The 17,284-nt window shown below is 46.7% G+C and overlaps 1 protein-coding gene across 4 annotated transcripts in view; it reads left to right on the top strand.

Annotated features, from left to right (window-relative positions):
- Positions 1-16,128, top strand: part of LOC135390726 (twitchin-like) — a 139,304-nt gene extending 123,176 nt beyond the window's left edge. For all 4 annotated transcript variants that reach the window (XM_064620571.1, XM_064620574.1, XM_064620572.1 and 1 more), the window contains 26 exons: positions 814-1,101; positions 1,642-1,807; positions 1,891-2,012; positions 2,668-2,703; positions 2,791-2,856; positions 2,936-3,026; positions 4,095-4,298; positions 4,734-4,875; positions 4,958-5,157; positions 5,220-5,372; positions 5,437-5,482; positions 6,277-6,357; positions 6,443-6,548; positions 6,616-6,733; positions 7,389-7,561; positions 7,662-7,707; positions 7,816-7,963; positions 8,774-8,951; positions 9,750-10,331; positions 10,400-10,539; positions 12,121-12,277; positions 12,387-12,512; positions 12,596-12,793; positions 13,866-13,979; positions 14,493-14,732; positions 15,377-16,128. In XM_064620571.1, the coding sequence (XP_064476641.1) occupies positions 814-1,101; positions 1,642-1,807; positions 1,891-2,012; positions 2,668-2,703; positions 2,791-2,856; positions 2,936-3,026; positions 4,095-4,298; positions 4,734-4,875; positions 4,958-5,157; positions 5,220-5,372; positions 5,437-5,482; positions 6,277-6,357; positions 6,443-6,548; positions 6,616-6,733; positions 7,389-7,561; positions 7,662-7,707; positions 7,816-7,963; positions 8,774-8,951; positions 9,750-10,331; positions 10,400-10,539; positions 12,121-12,277; positions 12,387-12,512; positions 12,596-12,793; positions 13,866-13,979; positions 14,493-14,692 (3,881 nt within the window). In that variant the 3' untranslated portion in view covers positions 14,693-14,732; positions 15,377-16,128. The remainder of the gene's footprint in view (positions 1-813; positions 1,102-1,641; positions 1,808-1,890; positions 2,013-2,667; positions 2,704-2,790; positions 2,857-2,935; positions 3,027-4,094; positions 4,299-4,733; positions 4,876-4,957; positions 5,158-5,219; positions 5,373-5,436; positions 5,483-6,276; positions 6,358-6,442; positions 6,549-6,615; positions 6,734-7,388; positions 7,562-7,661; positions 7,708-7,815; positions 7,964-8,773; positions 8,952-9,749; positions 10,332-10,399; positions 10,540-12,120; positions 12,278-12,386; positions 12,513-12,595; positions 12,794-13,865; positions 13,980-14,492; positions 14,733-15,376) is intronic.
- Positions 16,129-17,284: the final 1,156 nt, after the last annotated feature.

Here is a 17,284-nt window from a genome sequence, read left to right as displayed (position 1 = left end):
GGATTATTCGGACTTGTTCGATACTTCGGACTCTCACGGGGAACCGTGACCTTCACCACAGGATTAATACGTTTTTACTATGATTTTTTCAGTTAGATCGAAGTCCGAAGACCTCGATTTCTCAGACTAAAAATGCTTGTGGACAAGCAGCAATACGACTACAGGTTTTCCCGGCGGTTTTAATCCAAGTGCCAGCTAAATTAATCCATGCCCCATAAGGTTTGCATGGCACGTGGATTAATTTCGATGGCGCTTGGATTAAAATCGCCGGGAAAACCTGTAGTTTCAGCACTATGGCGGCAACTTCGCAACTGCCATTTTGGATTGTGCGCTTGGATTGGATTGGTAATTAGAATCCTAGGCGAGACTGCTCTAAAACTTCCGAACCGTACTGCTAGGTGACGCCACGGCGGCGGCGAGTGCGTGCTGCAGCTCTTGGCGCCGGCACTTTTGGAAGTCGAGTTTCTGTTTGGGTACGCTGTCACCGTTTTCGACTGTTGTCGCCATTGTCAAGTTTGTTTCGACGAACGTATGACGCTCACGCAAATGCCAGCGGATATCATCACGTGCAGGCACCACATGCGGCAGGGCACAACTACGGATTTTTTTAGTGCAGTTGAGAGTTTAATTTAGTGACCGTCGGATTTTTCAGACTCCCGTATCGTTCCGTTCTTTTCCTGTCACCACCAAGTCCGGAAAATTGGTCGTCTACTGTATTACTTATTACGGTTCACTTCATACGTTGCTATTCAGTTTTTTTATTTATAGCAATGTGCCTGTTCTGCATGTACTAACAGAATTTTTTTTTTTCAGCCGCACCTCACATCAATGTCCCACCACGATTCCGTGACATGGCCTGCTTCGAAAAGGGCGAGAATGTTACCCTCAAGATTCCTTTCACTGGTTTCCCCAAACCGACCATCAGGTGGTTCAAAGAAGGCGAGGAGATCGAAAGCGGTAGCCACTTCGATATCCAGGTCGGCGAACGCCATGCCGTTCTTACCATCCGTGACGCTAGCAAGGCCGACAGTGGGCCTTACAGGCTTGTCGCTGAAAATGAGCTTGGTGTAGATTCTGCCATCATCAAGGTCCAGATCAGCGGTACGTACCTACGTCCGATCTGTGATACTCTCTGCAATAATAATAATTTGAACTGCTGGCTGTTCACAAAGTTTTTGAATGTGTAGAGTAGGAGCAGCAGGAACAGAGTGTGCTTGCAATTGCGGGTATACAAAATATTTTTGTGACATATATTCGAGGTTTGCAAGTGAAAACATGTAACGTCACGACAACGGGACTACAACTGCACAAACGGATTCGGAGGTGACCGACAAAAACATCTAAAATAATATCACAAAAAATAAATGTGTCGCTCTGGAAGTCTTACTATCTCAATCCTTGCATTTGCTAGGGTACACTAAATGCGTCCAAAATTTTGCATAAGTGCAAGATTATTCACGTAGGCTGCCCCTTTCATCACCTTTGTCAGCGCTAAGTGATTGCTGACGATATGAAAGGATCTGGCAAAGCGTAGCGATGTTACCGCTGAATTAAAGCAACGTTAAGCTAAATTACCAGCAGGACCTACGGAGGTTTCCTCTTAAATGGAGTCCTTCCCTGACGGTTTCAACTCACTTGCAGACCGTCCCGATGCTCCAAGACATCCCATCGTAGAGACAATCCAGGCCGATAACTGCATCCTGTCCTGGAAGGCTCCCTTGTGGGACGGTGGAAGCCACATCACCAACTACATGATTGAGAAGCGGGAATCTCCTCTCACCACATGGGTTCGTTGTGGCAACACCAGGTAATACCAAGCTGCATTTTCACACGTCCCTGCAGCCTCACAAGGGAGATTTTTTTCTTTTCTTCCCTTTCTTTCACGTTTAGGTTCTTGACACACCAAGTAACGGGTCTGAACCCATCGAAGGAGTATCAGTTCCGAGTCTACGCCGAAAACGTGTTCGGCCGTAGCGAACCAAGCGAGCCGACAACGCCAATCATGAGCAAGCGTATGTCCTACGTTTTTATCCCTTGCAGCATAGTCTGGTTATTATGCTGTTTGAAGCGTAGCTAGCTTAAAGCGTTATTTGTTATTTTGTAGCATAGTCCCGTTAATGTATTTTTTCTTTTTACGGCAGAGTCTGCAGTTTTAGAAGCAGTAGGTTAATTGACTTAAATGGAAGGGCTAGCGTTGTGCATTAATCGAATATAAGCATTATTATTAACCATGTCGTATGTAATGTAGTCGCAGACAGGTTTTCAGATGCAGTAATGCCCAGCTGGGTAACTTTTAACTGTAACTAGCTGCCAGTACAAGTGCTAAAATGAAGTCTTTGAGAGTCGCGTTTAGTCGCCACTCATTTCTTAAACGGTAACTGTAAAATAACAAAGTTACTACAACATGTATTTCACAAAAATCTATCCGTAACTCTAACTTAGTTCCTTTTTCAAAGTAACATACCCATGTCTAAGAAAGCTGACACCTGCTTAACCCCATGAACCAAAATTTAAACAAAAACTGGTTCAGCATTGTACTGACAAATGTTGGTATGAAATGAGCAGCAGCAGTGGCCTATGCCTACCATTGTAACTTGCACTTTGTATATATGGTGGTTTAATGGGAATGCACGTGTCAAAATTAACGTACATTACTCCTTCAAACAGCATCAGAGAAAGACAAGGCTAAGAAGCACTACATGGGTAAGTGTGGATATAACTGTAAAAACGTGTCCTCTCTTTAAAGTCCCAGTGTGACGGCACATGTTGATAACCTAATTTGCCCTGCAGTTGATGAACACGGCAGGAGGATACGAGGCAAGCCAGAGGGCGCCGTATCCAACTACGATCAGTTCGGTAAGCATTCACAATCTCTTTCAGCTATGCGGTAAGATAGGAACTCTCCTTGTGCTAACATGAAATCATCTTTCACTAGTCCACGACTTCGACAAGCTCATTCCTCAGCCGATCGACATCAAGACCACAAGCGTATACGACTACTATGACATTCTGGAAGAGATTGGAGTGTAAGTGATAATATAATAGCCATGACTATACGCGATTATATAGGGTGCGTTCAAATAGTCAGAGATGCGCCAACGCACACCGGAAGTGCTGCCATCTTGGTGTGTCATCCAAATTCTCCTCAGGCGCATATGTGCGTCACAGAAGGCGCACTTTGGGAAGTCTCCTCCGATGCAAACTTCACCGAGTGCTCTTCGCGCCAGCACCAATTTTCAGAGGAGGGTGCACTCATCTAAAAATTTAGCAGACGACAGTTTGCAGTGGCTGTTTTGTTTGAACAAATGGCGGCGTACTGTTGGCGCACCGTGAAGGCAAAACAGCGTGGAACGATTACACTTGTAAGTTTAGTGTGTCACGTTAGATACGCATTAGCACTTACGACAATTTTTTAATTGGCGAAACAATTAAACAATTATGAAACAATGAAAGTAACAATAAAAAGGTCATAATTTCATCGGTGTCCATGTGGAACTAAGATAAATTCTTGTCGTCTGCTATTACGGCCGATTCCATTCGCACGCCGTCTTGCTGTGCGCCCTCTGGAGTCTCTTTATTAAATATACGTTGCAGACGAACGGCAGGATATGGCACGCATAGCGGTACTCGGAGTGCTTGTTGTAATACTTTGACTCGGAGGTGCACATATGACGCACACTGTGACGGCATGTGTGACGCATCACCGTTCGAACACACTAATCATGACTAATGGACCATTTCCATATTCGCGTCGCCCCTGGCGACAGAATGTCGAACGTCGTGTCTTTCCCCCCAATAATGGTGACACTTTTCGGACTGGTACGTTGCGTGGGAAAGTATAAGCAAGAGAAGATTGGAAGAAGAATGCGGAAAGAGTGAAAGCGCATTGTACTCATTACCAGACCTCAAACGCCCGCGTAACCTTCAAACCGATTATCTCCCCACAATGAACATGACAGTCGCCCGCAGGTGGGTCCATAGCGATGTTTTCCTCTCAAAGATGGCGGACACAGGGGCTGAGCATGCGCATACGCGTTGTCGGAAAAGGTCCATTATGACATCATAATCATGACTCGCGTGTCTCGCTATTGCAGGGGCGCATTTGGTGTGGTGCACCGCTGCCGTGAGAAGAAGACAGGTCACATATTTGCGGCCAAGTTCATTCCAGTGTCTCATCCTCTTGAAAAGTCGCTGATCCGCAAGGAGATCGACATCATGAACCAGCTGCATCATCCTAAGCTCATCCGTCTTCACGATGCCTTTGAAGATGATGATGAGATGGTCCTCATCTACGAATTGTGAGCGCACCTTCGAATTAAATCATGTCCATTTTGTCCTGCCTGATTGTAAATTGTGGCATGATAGCATTATAGATTTCTCAGTAACCATTATGTCAGTTGTCATTAAAAGTGCACCTGCGTACACCTTATGTACTGCTTGCGACATACTTGTCTGAAAATGACAGCTCGCTGTTTATCCTGCCGGGAATCTCCAGGTTTTGTAAGGTTCCTTCTTCCAACTAATAGATTCATGCGGCATACTGCCCACCCTCAAAGAGGATAATGGTACAGCTCCTTCAGGGGGCGGCCAAGCCAATACGGGCTGCTGTACCTTGGAATGAAGATTTCAGACAAGTGTGCTGCAAGCAGTACACACTGTCTATCAGTGTCATTGAATGCCCTTTTCAAAGTGCCCTCAGACATCAATTAACACAAAAATTTCTTGAAAATCAGCATGTCTGGCGGAGAACTATTCGAACGCATCACCGCCGAAGACTACAAGATGTCCGAAGCGGAAGTCATCAACTACATGCGACAGATCTGCGAAGGCATCAAACACATGCACGAGAAGAACATCATCCACCTTGACATCAAGGTATGCTCCGAAATCATCCTCTACGTACCGCTAGTGACTCCCAACTCTCGCAACGATATAACAAACTAAACCTCTCCTTCAGCCTGAGAACATCATGTGCCAGACCAAGAAGAGCAACAACGTCAAGCTCATCGACTTCGGTCTGGCAACCAAGTTAGATCCAAATGAGGTGGTCAAGATCTCCACGGGCACAGCAGAGTTCGCAGCACCGGAGATCGTAGAACGCGAGCCCGTTGGGTTCTACACGGACATGTGGGCCGTGGGCGTTCTCGCTTACGTGCTGTAAGTGTTCGCCTCTCCGTGACGTATGCGGTGATTAGAATAGATTCGCGTCGATGTTTCAGCCTGAGCGGACTGTCTCCCTTCGCTGGCGAAAACGACGTGGAAACGCTGAAGAACGTCAGGGCCTGCGACTGGGACTTCGACGACGAGGCGTTCGCCAACGTTTCGGACGAAGGCAAAGACTTCATCCGCCGCCTCCTTACCAGGCAGAAGGAGTAAGTCTGGAAGGTTTTCAGGTCATGACAGCTACTTTTCTTACCACACTTTCTGTTTGCTTAGGAAACGCATGACGGCACACGAATGTCTGGCACATCCTTGGCTCAAGGTAAGCCTAACTGCTTTCAAAGTCTTCATGCTTACAGCAGCGGGTAGTGCACTTGCCACATGGAAAATTGAATGTCCTTCCGAGAGAATGACATTCGCACTGAATGACATTCGTTCAGTACCACACAGTGACACCAAATCGCATTTCAGGAAACTGGCATTCGCTCGGCGAATGAGCTTCGGGAGCTCATTCCCTTTTCCCTCTCGCACCGACTGCGTACCCTTGATGGCAGACAGGCAGCAAAAAAAAGAGAAAGAAACGCGAATGGATAGTTGTTAGTGAGTTTTAAGCATGGTTCACACTAGTGCGTTCTGCTGTATGCGGATGCGTGCGGGCGCTGGTTACCGTGGCAACAGACACGTCCGCGACCTCCCGCACCATGCAGCCGTACTAGATGCCATCTTGCCTGTCGACTAAGATTCGGTCACGTACTTGTCTAGGCTTGTGCCTTCCACGATCGTCAAAGCGAAGCAAATAGGGTAGTTGATTTAGTTGTGCCTACAATGTCCGCACGTATAGTTTTCAAAGTAGGCAATAAATTTATAAGAAATGCCCACCAATAACCACACATAGCATGGCCAAACAAATTCACCGATTTTTCGTCGTCTGCGGATGACACCTTTCTTTGCCATGTAGTTCCACTTTCCTCGAACAAATCAACGCGACTGTCATTCGTTGGGAATGACATTTACTTTGCCACGCAGCAGGGGTACAAGATATTACGGTTACAGCGATAACTAGTTATATCGCAATAATTTTGAAACACCAGTTCTTAAACGACCCTTTATTCCCAGGGTGACATCAAGGACTCGTCAACCATTCCAATACCCAACAAGCGGTACATCAAGTTCCGAGACCACATCCGCGAGAAATATGTACGTACGCGGCTCATAGTATTCCCGTCCTCTCATAGTCAACGTGACACATCAGTAATAGTTCTTCTTGTTTTACGACTCCCAGGGCCACCACTGGGACACATGCACCGTCCCTATTGGTCACATCTCGAACTACAGCTCCCTCCGCAAGCTGCACGAAAAGAAATACGACATTCACGACTTCTACTTTGGTACGTATAAGGATAGGCTACGCTTAAGTGGCCCAGTTCTAAGCGTCCGTCGTTTTGTTGTCGACAGACCGAAGGCAAGCAGCTCCGCGCTTTGTCATCAAGCCAGCTAGTAGCTTCACTTTCGAAGGCCAGAGTGCAAAGTTCTACTGCAGGGTTATTGCTGCAGCACCTGCCACTGTTACATGGTGAGTGGGAGTACCTATAGCTGTAAAAATTCCTGTTCCATCGACTTTTTAACTGTTTGCCATTTTGCTGTGACTCCTAACCCCCCCCCCCCCCCCCCACAAATATTTGTCAACATGCGCCCTCACTTTCTTTCCTATGTACCCAGTTTCAATGTAACTGTAATAATGACCCCTCCCCCAATTTTTGGAAACCCCCCTCATTCCCGTGCTTGTGTTTTTGGATAAACCACTGGCCGTAAGGCAGGATGGGGCGACCTCAGGCCTGACGATACCTGGAACAGAGTCATGTGCGCTGTTCAGCTGCAGTGCTTTTTTTTTCAGTATACATGACGTTTTGACGTCGTGACATTCTGACATACAGATCATTCTGGTCGCCAGGACCACTGTTCATACGAGAGTCAAGAAGCATGACCATCCCTGTGAAAGCTTTGTTTACTTACTGTAAACATATTTTTATTCGCGATGTATTAATTTTCGCGAATCGCATTTGGGAAGTTATTCGCGAGTATTTAATTTCGCGATTCCAGGTCTGTTTCCTTAGTAGGATCAACGTCGAGCTGTGTTCGAGAGTACAATTTTTCGCGATTTTTTAGCGATCGCGAATAAAAATACGTTTACAGTAATGTGAAAGGAACACCCTAATATTTGTCTGCAGGTACCGTGACAGCGGAGAACTGCGGCAAAGCGTGAAGTATATGAAGCGTTACGAGGGAGACGACTACTACTTCATCATCAACCGGTGCCGATTGGATGATCGCGGAGAGTACATTATTCGTGCCGAGAACTCCTACGGCTACCGGGAAGAGCCCGTCTTCCTCAACGTCCAGTGTAAGCTCTCATCAAAGTGATCAGTCTGATCCCGTACCGGAGTGGTAGAGTGTCAAAAACATCGATATAACTTCGAACTCTTTCCGTTTATTCCTTGTAGCGATGCCACTTACGATTCCACAAGTACGTCTGGACGAGCCGGTCAGGTGAGGCAGCCATTTTTTTTTCTTTGCGTACGCGGAGTGCCACCTTATCGGCGAATCACGGGGATAGACACTCACGTACCTTGTACTAATTTCTCTCTCTTCCTGTAGGCGTCGCAGAGAGCCGCTCCAGTACAAGCTGTGGGAGGAGCCCCCGGACAGTGCTCCGTGCTTCACATTCCATCTACGTCACCGTGTGATCCAGACCAACCTCGGAGTAAAGCTCCTCTGCTGCTTGTCTGGCAAGCCTGCACCAGAGGTCAGCACTTTTCACTCGATATAAAAGTGAAACCTTTGGCACAGCACAATTTCCTACCATGTACATCTTTCCCCTTTTTGTGGACAGCCTGCTCGTAGTGCCACCCCACATGACGCAATTCTTCCGCATTAACCTTATAGTGCTCGGAACGCTCGTTTCAAAGAACATATAAGTGGGACACAAAGAGCACGTTGCACGCCACACGGTTTAAGGCGGAGCTTACTGAACATTGTTGGGACACGGGACATTGTTTTGACTTAGACAACGCGCTGACGTTGGCTTGAGAACAAAGATGGGGACCCAGAAAGCTTCTCGAGTCTTGGTGCATGCGTTGTGACCCCTAGGTTTGTAACAAAAACTATGGCTCCCTTCCCGAACAATACTCCCATCTCCTAAAATAGCGACCGGTTGAGTATAATGTCTCATTCAGTTTGGCACTGACGTTGTCCATCGCACAACGGACGAAACGTTTGAGTAAACCTCGTTATTTTGTTATGTTAAGTCCGAGTTATCTACTTTTCTTGTCCACCTTATAGTGCGTACGTTGAGTACGTCACGACGATCGTGCTAGGAGGATGATGTCGTAAAGACATTGTTCTCATAGTTATTCACACTTAACGGAAAACAGTTTTGTCGACATCATGCAGAGCATTGCATTGATAAGAGTGTCATTTAACTAAGTATCAACCAGTAAAGCGTTGACACGGCTGCCGCAAACAATTCGCCGAGGACTAGACCCTGTGACACTCAATTTTTCTATGTTGCGCAAAAACGAGAGGTGATTGATCGTTACGTATCCTACGTTACCAGATCAAGTGGTACAAGGACGGCAAAGAGTTGAACAAATACGAGTACAACATGTCCCACTCGGACGGTGTTGTCACTCTGGAGATCCTCACCTGTAGGAAAGAGGATGCTGGAAAGTACGTCTGCAAGGCTACCAACTCGCTTGGTGAAGACGAGACAAACTGCTTCCTCATTATTGAAGGTGAGAGAATTCATCCTCCTACCCTACGCTCTCAAAAATGAACTTCACCTCATAGCGCGCTCCTAGCCAACCATATCACCTCGAACGATATCATTATCTGCATGCCCTGATTTGTTGAAAACTGGGGGCGTACGCCTTTTCTGTGACAATTGTGGACAGCATAAGTGTCACAAAAAAGGCGTACGCCTCCAGTTTCCAACAAATCGGGGCAGATAACGTTAACATTCGAGGTGATGGTTGGCTAGGAGCGTGCTATGCGGTGAAGTTCATTTTTAAGAGCGCAGAGTTTTTACCTCTCTCTCTTGTCGTCACCTTCTTTTCGTGGCAGGTTGCACTATTTTTATTGGGGTAATATACAAGCAATATTAGATTATCATAATGTTCCAAAATAATTTGTATGCTCGGAAGTAAATATGTTCTTTCGCTGCGCATTTTAATTGTGTAGGTTTAATTCCTATAAACCTATTCCTATATTCCTATTTTTAAAAAGTAACTGAATCGTTACTTCGTTACCAAAAAAAGCAGCTGTTACCAAGTAACGAGTTACTTGTAACGAGTTACGCACAACTCTGAAAAGTGCAAGGCCCTATGAATGCAATGATCATGGATGTGCAGATGTGCACAATATCTTTGCGGATTCAGATGTGCCTACATGAAGTAGCACAGTTGTGGATCTTACGGACCCGGGGCGCCGTATGGATGCAGATGCTGTCGCTGCTCTCCATGCTCACTTCTCGTCGTAACGCCTAGTGGCAGTATACTTAAATAACACGCTTTCACCCTCAACGTTTTCCGCAGACCGACGTCGTGGAACCGCCGCCCAAGGCGGTGCTCCCGTCGTCCTCCCTGCCGTCACACCAGCTACGCCCACAACATACCCGTCGTCGCCAAAGCTACCCAGCTACGACACGGGTGTCTCGTCCTACAAGAAGTCTTCCGACTACGGACTACGCACCTCCCTCAAGTCCGCCTCTGACTACACATCTAAATATTCCTCGGACCGCTCATCAAAGTACTCGTCCAGCGCTCGGGACTATTCTTCCTCCGTGAAAGACTACTCCAGCAGTAGACACGTGTCGTCGTCCGACTACAAGTCTTCCTCGTCGTACAAGTCGGACTATAAGTCGGACTACAAATCGGACTATCAATCTAAATTGTCGTCGGACTACAAGTCGAGCTCGGACTACAAGTCGTCGTCAATAGGAAGGAGGGGATCAAAAAAGGATCACGTGGAGAGCACGCTATCAGCAGCGGCGTCAAAGCTGTCACCGGCCTCCGCCGAAGCGGCGACAAAGAGGGTGCAGAAGCCGTACGGAAAGAAAGACGCCAAGGACGCAACGAGCCCAGTGCGGTCCAGGAGTGCCACACAAGAACTTCAGAGTGAGTGCCTCGTCAATGTAACTTGGTCTAGTGTACAACAACAAGCGATATTACCTGCGTTTCGATAGTTCCAGACACAGAGGTATCAGCTCCATCGTTTAAGACCGGGCTGAAGGACCTCAAGATCAGGGATGGCGAAGCCCTCTCCCTTGTTGCCGTCGTAGAGGGCGAACCCGAGCCGTCTGTGGAATGGTTCAAGAACGGCGAGGTGTGTTACGCTACCTCTCCGTGGCTATCCCCTTCCCCTTTGCTATCCCCCTTCGCTGTGCTGTCCCCCTTCGCTTTGCTATCCCCTTCAATCACTTTACAGTAAATCTCGGTTATAACGAACTCGACGGTCGCGCGCAACCCGTTCATTATATCCGAAGTTCGCTATAAATGGAATGGACAAAAAATTTGATCCAAAAGGCCAGCAGTGTAAGAAACATGAGTCATGTATGCCGTTCATTGAAAATACATCGTTAATGGCGCCTGTTTATACACAGTTGCGGAGATCACGGCGTTTTCTAAGTCATCAAGGTAGTCCAGGTGGGCCGCGGCGAGCGCCTTCGCGTACACAAAATCGTGGAGCGAAGCAACGTACTTGAGTGCCTCCGCTGTAGTTAAAATGTAAGAAGGGGAAGACACTGTGTCATCATCATCGTCATCGGAAAGTTCGTTTGGCGGCGGGCGCACGTCGGCAATGATGTCCGAATCACTGAAGTCCGCGACGGCCTGTGCGTAGTCATCTGCTGTCGCGAACTCCTCGAAAGACTGACAGCCGTCAGTCAGATTCGCAGCCGTTGCTCTGTCCCAAAGTTCTGTGTCGGTATCACGCACACCAAAGTCCACTTCACGATCGGCGTCTGTAGCCAGCGCCTGATGAACAAATCCAGCTTTTCTGAAGCAGTTTCGCAAAGTTTCCCGCTTCACCTGCATCCATGACGCCTTAATCATCGGCCAAACGGGTGCACGTGCAGCGCGCGCTGATGGTGACAGCGCATTGGCTGCAAAGCGAGGTCACGTGCAAGCGGCGCCTGACAAATCCGCGGGCGTCTGACGTCGCGCGCTCGCCTTCTCCAGTGGTCGAGGGAGCTCTTTCGGTCGCAGTAACCGAAGGCTCCCCGGCAATTCGTTCATAATAGGCGGGGGTAATTTCCATAGACTCAATACAAATTTTGACGGTCGTTCGTGAGGCATTCGTTATAACCGAAGATTCGTTATAAGTGGGGCTGTTATAACCGAGATTTACTGTATATGTGCTACTGTAGTGAAAGGAATTACTATGAGTAGAGCCCCTAGATTTCCACGATTCAGTGAAATCTCGCAGAATTGGCCGTGTCTCGCGGAACCTGCTGTTCCCCTCAGAATCGCGTGTTTTTTTTTTTCGCAGAATATTCGATGTATTATGGAATTATGTAATATTTGCAATGGATCTGCGACATTTTCGCGGGTTAAACGCTATCAGTCGCGACTGCAATGCCTAGCGCAGCCGATACTACTGGAACTTAGACGGCTGAACGTGCCGCGACGAAAGAAAATTTAACGACGGGAACGCCCGGAGTGAAATTGTCAGAGTTGAGTATAATTTTCTTTGCGCACTGAAAAGTTACGAAAGGCTGGAAAAGCGTGCGGGACGAATCGGTAAGTGACCATGGCAGAAAGCTGTAATTTTTTTTTTCTTATTTTCTTTTGCGGATTTGTAAGTCTCGCTTCATGGAAATGTTAATTTTTTGCCGCAGAAAACTAGGGGCTTTCATGTACGAGTGGACTCGATTATTTTTATCATACGTGTGACACCGCTTTACAGAGTTTGAAGTCGTCCGACATCATGAGCCTGAAGTACAAGAACCGCGAAGCCTCGTTATCAATCGGCGAGGTCTACCCCGAAGACGAGGGCGAGTACGTGTGCGTTGCGACAAACGCCGAGGGAAAGAGTGAAACCCGATGCAAGCTCACGGTCCTCCGTAAGAACATTCAATTTGTTTCACCCATCATCTACGTCGTATAATCATTTCCACATTTTACCCCCGTACTCAACGTAGCTATAATTCAGTCACGTCGTTATCTTTGCAGCCATGGAAAAGGAAGAAGCCGACGCGAAAGGGCTGGATGGAAAATCACCCAGGTTTTCGGAACACCTCAAGAGCCAGGTCGTTAAAGACGGCGACAAGGAGGTCACGTTGCAGTGCACCATCAGGGGTCAGTAGATTACGCTAACCGTCCTCGCTCACTTTCTTGCCGCTTCGATCGCAGTCTTATCCACGGTATATGCTCTCTCCTAGGTGCTGGCAAATTCGACGTCGTATGGTTGCATAATGAAAAAGAAATAAAATCTAGCAAGGACTTCCAATACGTGGCCGACGGTGATGTGCACAAGCTAGTCATTGCGGAAGTTTATCCCGAAGACGGCGGTACCTACACGTGCGAAGCCTTCAACGACATCGGAGAGGCGTTCAGCACGTGTACCCTTCATGTTCTAGGTTAGTTATTTCGTGAAACAATATGGATATATTGCGGACGCTGTCACGTTTAGTGGTCCAGTCCCATCTTAGTCTCAATTTAGTCCCACTCCGGACTTCAGACCTCATTTATGCCGTTAAAGGAGCAACGAGGTGACATTTACCATTGCTCTAAATCCCGCCTCGTCTGTCAAGCTGTCCATCAGGAGGCGCCATGCAAAATATTTTTGTTCTGTGCTGCGTTATAGCTGTGCAATCGAATTTACAACAACAACAAAAAAGACAACGGTCGAAGAAAGCAGCCGCGGATGGCAGACACGATGCTCTCATCACGTGGTGAAGGCTCCGTGCCTTGTTTCTTCGTTGTTTCTTCGCAGCTCACGCGCCGCTTATACATGCATGAGCTGTGCCGCTGTACGTCACCGGTCACGTGAGGGGAGTAGCATACACGTCACGACGTCCTCTCGTTCTGCGATGCGCTCTTTCTTCACGAGGAAGAGGATTTCTCAAAGGTGTGCGGAAGAGAGCGCTCGATCTGTAGGTCACCTACGCTCATCGTTCCTTCGCAGGAACTCATTTTATTAGTTGGGAGAACACACTTTGCACCGAAAAACAAAACAAAAAACTTGTGGGGATCACCTCAGTGCTCCTTTAAAGACCACATTGTGTCGTAAATTGCAAAATATCGTTTCTCTATGTGCGCAACGATTACATAAAAAATTTTTTGCAAAATATGCCGTCAGAACGTGCGCCATCTTTTTCTCGCCTGGCAACATTGTTTCATGGAGCCCCCAGCACTTGTCCACTACAGTCCTGCAATGCAGACCGGGAAGGTGCCTCCATCGTTGTGAGGAGACAAACTTAATTAGTTTTGGGAAAGCAGAACAAATGAAAGCTAGACATTTCCGTCAAAGATTTGGAGCTACCACATGATGTTCATCGATATATAGCAAAAATATTTCACGTATCGACTATTGAGCCTCCGAGTGACGTTGGTTTATAATTATAACGTACATGATGAGACAGATAATCTTTCCGAGTCTAAAGTGGACCTCTAAGATTATAAAAGCTTCTAAATGTACATTTAATGCAGTGCCAGGTGAACCAGTCGTGGGCCCCGGATTCTCCATCTATCCACGCTCGGCTACTATCGGAGAAGGTCAGCCTGCCACTTTCAAGTGTGTCACGGATAAGGAAGCACTAGGAGGTAAGGAATGTCACGATGAAAGACTCAAACGCTCGCTATGAAGCTTTCGAGCATTCGAGATACGAATAACTTTTGCCCTAATGATTCAAATTACCCGGATATCTGTGCCATCTGAGGCATCAACTTATATTCGTAAATTCCAAAATTCCGAGGCGTCGAACTTATTTGCCGTGTCAGTTTGTCGAGGCTTCCTTTTGTTTATCATTTATTTCTTTCATTGTTTATTTTTTAATTATTATTATTGTTTTTATTACGGTGTGCACTAGCATAGTTAGGGCCCTGTGTTTTTAGGGTAAAGCCCGGTAAAGCCGCCATCTTATGTCAATCTAAAGTGCAAGAACGGCTCCTTTTTTATTTTCCCCCGATATCACCCTGTTTTACGGCCCCTGAAATAAAAACCGATTTTTACCCCCCCCTCCCCCCGATTTTCAAAATAAAAAACTTAAAACCCGAAAAAACAGGGCCCTAAGTATATAGTACATCTGCTCTGCAACACATTTCCATGTCCCACAGTGCGGTGGCAAAAGGATGGCAAGGCCCTCGAAACAGACCCACGTCACCAGACGACTCAGGACGGCCGTAGTTACACTCTAGTCATAACGCAAGCCAGGACAACGGACGTAGGACAGTACACCGCTGTTGCCGTCGACAAGACCGGAGAAACCGTCGCTGCCTTCGCCCTCAACGTGCTGTCCGAGTCGGATCAGCTCTGAGGCGTTTCATCCGGATCTTAAGTGACATGGCTCAAAAGAGGTAACTATCCAGAGTGTAACGGTGAAATTTTACCATCTTGTATCATATTTGGTAAGTACGATTGTTGTCGTAAGGGAAATTCCGGTGAGTTGAACGGGTCTCGTGTCCCTACAAACCAGTCACATCCGTACTCACAAACAAACTGCCATAAATCCCTTCAACTTAGAGGCACCAATATTCTTGGCGAATGAGGCACAGGATGCTTTGCGGCCACTAGATTTAGCAAATACTAGATGCTAAAGTTTGTCCCTTGATTGGCTTACTTCGTCACAAGCCCGAGGTTGCCCACATCTAATAAAAGTGCCATTTCACCCGGTTGTACGTTCTGCAGAGTACCGTATTTACTCACGTACAAGACGCACTTTTTACCCAAAGACATCGCACCACTGATTAATTTTCCTTCATTGCTCTTATAATTCCAGGCGGTCACTAAGCAATCAGCTTTATTTTAAACGGAGTAGATTGGTCTACATTTGTCAAACTGCACTTCCATCTTTTTTACTTCTACTCTTTTACTTTTGAAGTGAACAAGATCTCTAATTACATGATGTGTGACATTGACCAGATTTCGAACAAACGTTCGACAGTTATCTCACACTCTGCTTCTCTTTCTCTCTCTCTTTCCTTCTCCCCCCTTTTTTCAGGTCTTTTTATAAAGGCTCTCATTCTGTCATCAACCTCTCTCTCTCTACCCTTTCCTATTGTGCGTGCAGTCGAGGGTGTTGGTCATCACCCCCTCCCCCCCTTAAAAAAAAAAAAAAAAGAAGAGCAAGAAACAACCCTCATTGCCTCACGATCTCCTCGACTGAACAGCTGAGCAACGTACAAGGATGCATGCTTTTGATTTCGTAGTGTGTATCTAAGGTGCCATATTTATACTGACAGCTATTACATACAAATAAGTGAGTTTATAAATATTCTAGGCAGTCAGGGGAGAACTGGCTGTCTGGCCAAGACTGAGCTAGGCTACAAAAAAAAAGTTTTCTTCTCTCTCACACGTTACCCTTTCTTGTTTTATAATGCTCCTGTTTGACCCGTTCGCTTTTTTTAAAGGAGTGTTTTCCCCACCGTTACGTACACGAAGCGCCCCCTACATTATCACGTGGCTTTCCGCCCTATCTTTTTTTTCTGCGCACTCTCCCTTACATTTTTTGCTTTTCTGCCCTGCTCGAGTCCTTCCGTGGCCTGTGCACTTTTTCTTTTTTTTTTCTTTCTTTTTAATGCTGCGGAATAGGAGAACGACAGAAATTGCGGTACCGCCTTCGGAAGTGGGGCAGCTTTCGAGGAGGTCCCGACAGGGTGCACGGTAACGCCGGGACTCGGCAGCCTTTCGTTAGCGACGTTTTATTTGTAGCTTGGCCTTTTTTGCATATGTGAATAAAGGTGGAGAATGAAATGTTTTGTTTCGATTTTTTTTTTTTAATCATATTAATGTCAAACTTATTTCTAGGTTAAACAAAATGTCGCCAATACCAACTCAGAGTTTTGTGCAGAGTGTGGCGCTGCAGAGGAGGCCAGAAAGGTGACTCTGAGTATCACACATATAATGAGCTCATATATATATAAATTAGAAAGAGAGACATGGGCCAGGACAGACCATGGCAACTGTGGCTATGAGGGGCATGCAGACGTGGACAGATGGAGAGAGGACAGCAGGAAGGAGTGGGGGACAGGGGGGTTAGTATGCGTCCTGGGCTGACTTCAAGAGGAACTGAACCGACATTCGTCTGGAAAGTCTACCAGAAAACCCGGGGAAAATCCCAGATAGCACAACCTGTGGTAGGATTTGAACCCACCACCTCTAAGTCTTCAGCACGACCTTGGCTACCACCACCGAGTGAACGCTTTAACCCGCTGGGCCATGCCGCTGATTTTATTAGAACTTCCCGCGATTTCCTCCACAACTTGTTGCCTTTGCCAGCTCCGAATGGTCTGTGAAGATCAGAGACTCATCATGCAGCTCGCTGTTTAAGAAATGCTGCTTTCTAAAGGAACAGAGTCCCGATACACCAGTACGGCTGATGACGGCGATGTTCTGCAACTCTAAAAAAAAAAAACTATAAACACTGTGTGTCTATAGAACGTGTCGTGAAGAGCAAAAACAGCGAAGAGAGCTCAGCACAGCTGGTTATGCTATGTCTACCATGCGCTGATGGCAGAGCCATTGCGTGCCGAGCTTGCGCCCAGGGCAGGGCAATTTAGAAATGTCCCTCCCCCCTTTAATCTCCCGTTGCAAGCAGAAACCCTGTAAACAAAGAAATCTGGCTTTATTCAAATCCCTCATAAAACCCGGAGAGTTGTGCTCTGAAACACCTCAGTTGAGAAGCTTGGGAATGGCTTCGAAGTGTAAAAGTGATTTGGATAATAACTGATAATAATAACTTGATCAAAATTCAAATCCCTGTGCAATAGACTGGTTCAATCCAAATCCTGCCAGTGATTTGACTGCCAATCAGATACACGTGCCTTTCACGTGGATTTAAATTGGGATTCAAACCAAAGTTGAGATTTCAAATCCACAACAGTAGCTGTCTATACAAGTATATACAGAT

Source organism: Ornithodoros turicata, chromosome 4 (assembly GCF_037126465.1).
Source record: "Ornithodoros turicata isolate Travis chromosome 4, ASM3712646v1, whole genome shotgun sequence".
NCBI lineage: Eukaryota > Metazoa > Arthropoda > Arachnida > Ixodida > Argasidae > Ornithodoros > Ornithodoros turicata.
The sequence above is the reverse complement of the archived record's forward strand: the minus strand, read 5'-3'. Positions and strand labels throughout refer to the sequence as shown.